At 39.1% G+C, this 3,375-nt stretch overlaps 1 protein-coding gene across 1 annotated transcript in view; it reads right to left on the reverse strand.

The window, feature by feature from the left end:
* Positions 1-1,179: 1,179 nt before the first annotated feature.
* Positions 1,180-3,375, reverse strand: part of LOC118333774 (alpha-tectorin-like) — an 8,435-nt gene continuing 6,239 nt past the window's right edge. The window contains exons 7-11 of the mRNA XM_035669564.1: positions 2,976-3,136; positions 2,492-2,743; positions 2,217-2,376; positions 1,994-2,087; positions 1,180-1,761 (exon numbers count right to left, since the gene is read on the reverse strand). Of these exons, the coding sequence (XP_035525457.1) occupies positions 1,670-1,761; positions 1,994-2,087; positions 2,217-2,376; positions 2,492-2,743; positions 2,976-3,136 (759 nt within the window). The 3' untranslated portion in view covers positions 1,180-1,669. The remainder of the gene's footprint in view (positions 1,762-1,993; positions 2,088-2,216; positions 2,377-2,491; positions 2,744-2,975; positions 3,137-3,375) is intronic.

Raw genomic sequence — 3,375 nt, forward strand, 5'->3', positions numbered from 1 at the left:
CTGGATTGGATTCAGTCAGATTCCCCTTGAAATCAATGAAACAAGGTGGTAGGAACACTACCTCACTTCACCCTGGTCGACCCAGGGCTTTCTTTATAGAATCTTGCTTTTTATTAAGTTATTTCAAAGCGATGTTTTAAGTAAGGATAACTTAGTTAAACTGAGACTAGTTTCCTTCAAACTGAATCTCCCTTCAGTCATCCGGGTATACCTGTAAAGTAATTAACTTTTACACTAAAACTGCCTTGTCATCCTATCAAACACGTGATTTCTTTTAAAGCCTGGGCATGACATTAGATTTGCTGTGAGATTCTCTTTCAACAAAGGATGTCTGCTAAATAATCACTTGCAGGTATCAGTTCCATTGGGAACTATATATTATTTCTCTTGACTGAGGCTGTGTTTCTTTCTCTCATTCATGTTCACATATTCACTTTGAAAGCCAGCAAATGCCACATAAGCCACAGGATTAACCTCCCAATGGTACACTGTCAGAAGAGCTAAGCTATTACATGAGAGACACAGAATGGTCAAACAATGACTTCGGTATAAAGAGCATCATGAACATAGATATATATTTGGGTAAAGGAGTATATGAGCTAACCATGCTTAATAATATTATAAACACACACACACACACATTCTTTTTTTATTAAGCCTACAGATGTGAAATTTGATCTGTAAAGTAATCTGCACATAACATACCTGAATTGTTAGGAGTGGAAGGCAGGGCCTGTGTATTGTGCCATGTGGTATTGGACACACTGCCCCTCTTTGAAGTCTTTGTACTGTACCATAACACCAATGACAAATTAGATGTTGTGGGTGTGTGGTAAGTGTTGTTATGTCTACTGTAGGTCTCATCCTATACTGTTGAGGACACGTTGACTGACAATGATGAATTTCACCCCCAAAGTGAAGACACAGGAGGTATTGGCTCTGTCAGTCTCTACACTCAAAGGAGGTTCAGCACAAAAGGGAGAAACCTGACCTCTTGTATCACAGACAGCTTCTTTCGTGCCAAAAAAGAACCATGCTGTGTTAATGCTTTGGATTGTGGTTATTGTTGCATTTACATATCCTGTAGTGAACATGTTGGGATAGCAGTGGAGCATACTTATTTAATTAGTATTTTTTAGATCCATCTGTATTTGAAGAAATAACCAAACTTTAAGGGAATACCATTTTTATTGAAAAAAAGTACAAAAATTTCAGTTGGCATCGGAGTCCTCATCTACAGCCCAGACTACATTTGTAGTTGAAAATACATCAGTAAGATTTATAGTTCATGCATTTATCATGAATGATTACTAATGAGATATTGATTTAATGATAATAAAAAATATTGCAAAAGCCTGGAAGATACAACCAATAAACATTATACTAAATACAAAAAGGTGAACAGCAGACGTGAAATGAAAACAGTGCCAAATGTGTTTTTGATCATATGCTGCCCTCTAATGTTGCAAAGAAAAACTACCACAACTTCCAACAAAAATAAGTGTAATTTATAGGATGCATTTAAAAGTTTTATTGGATCAAAACAGAGAAAAATAACTGACCATTTTTAAATCTACGCACAGTGATTAAGCTACTGCTGACTGATTGATATTGTGGTTGTGTCATATGTATATATTCATCTGTTTATTGTTTTTGTGCTTTGATTTCTCTAGGTCAGAGTTTTGGAAACCAGAAAACTAACTAGCAGGGTCACCACGGAGGTGAAGTGGCCTGAAGCACTGCTCGTTTTCATCCTTCTGTCTGCAAGAAAAGACCAAAATCTAACCTCAGTGGTAAAATAAAGACAAGTGGTATGTTTTCACAGAGATAAACACTGTGCTGATGTAAAGCAACACATGTTTGAGCTTCTTTAAACTATAGTCATTAAATTCTAATGTTTTTTTCAAAGTAAATATATTTTTATAATCCACTGGTTGAGCAGTACAATATGTCATCTACAAGCATACAGAGGTTATAAAAATGTAAGAATTACCTGATTTCAGGATTAATGGTCCTAGTGAGATGGCTGCAGTGTCATGAAGGGAAATATCCCTTGTGACTCTTGTGTGGTATCCCGGGTAGCAATGCTGCGGGAAACAACATCACAATTTTCTGCTGAAGCTTTTAGCCAGAGTAAATTACAGTAATCAGTCAGGTTGTATACAGGATGGTTATGCCAGTTTTGCAATAAACACACACACAAACACAGTACTTACAGCGGAGCAGTTGTTGTGTTTCAGAAGGCACAGGTGGACCTGGCAGTGCAGGTAGATGGATGAAAAGTTGGTAAAGGTGAACATCCTGAATGAGAATCGGGCCACAGTGGAGATACCGTTCTGAACCAGCTCTACTGTACCATCTGCTGGATTAGGACAACTGGAAGACAGAGATGATGACTAAAGTGAGATTAAAGAATACAATTTAGGATTACTTCCTATGTAGCCTTTTCAGAATAAGTGGGGTTTGCTAACACAAGCTCAAACTCCTTTACTCTGTAGTGATGAGATGCCAGCGGACAGGGTAGCTGGCGTCATTGAAAGGTGTTGCCCAGCATGAATCCAGGATAGTGGATATCTGCCGTTCATCAACTCCTTCAGTCTGCACCTCGATGTACAACCTCTTGTCTATTTCCATTTCTACATTCCTGTTTCCAGTCAGGGGGAAGCGGAAGCCGGCGTCCTCGTAGGGGATCATCCTCAAATGATAGCGACCCTGGCCAGATGGAAGCTTCTTGTTCACAATACTGCAGAAAGAAAATACACAGGGTGATTAAACCTGAGAGGGAACAACTCTGTCAGTAGTTCTTAAGTAAATGTAAGTAGTATATATGTATATATTATCTAAAAGGCTAAATAATGTGATACAACACTCATTAACACTGTCATTCTATGTGCTATTGCTTTAACAACCAGTTACAATCAGGTGACCTAAAAGTCATAAGAACCATGTCAGCGAGATATTTTTGTGTTTATCACCTTTCTACAGGATTGATGCCCACAGCCATGGACAGGGCCTGGGCCAGAGGGTATTCACAGGAGAAATGCAGGCGGATGCTCTTCTGGCGGCTGATTAGCCCTTCATGGGGGTCCACGTCACCCTGGATGGTGTTCTCATAGATGAAATGGGTCCCGTTGCTCTTTGAGAGTGAGACGACAAAATAATTTAAGCATTTTGATTCAATATGCTTTTCATTTATGCATATAAAGCTGTGAGTTGGAGAGGATTACATACAAAAGGCTGTATCTATAAAATACGTGGAATATACCCTGAGAACAGTTCCACATAACTGGTCGTCATTGTTAAAGTGGAAGACCAGTCGTCCGTCCTGGAGAGTCCCATTGCAGGAGTCTTCACGGAGATGCAGGGCGCTAGAGT

The sequence above is a fragment of the Morone saxatilis genome, unplaced genomic scaffold (genome assembly GCF_004916995.1).
Source record: "Morone saxatilis isolate NCDOM2014 unplaced genomic scaffold, NCSU_SB_2.0 Contig1, whole genome shotgun sequence".
Taxonomy (NCBI): domain Eukaryota; kingdom Metazoa; phylum Chordata; class Actinopteri; family Moronidae; genus Morone; species Morone saxatilis.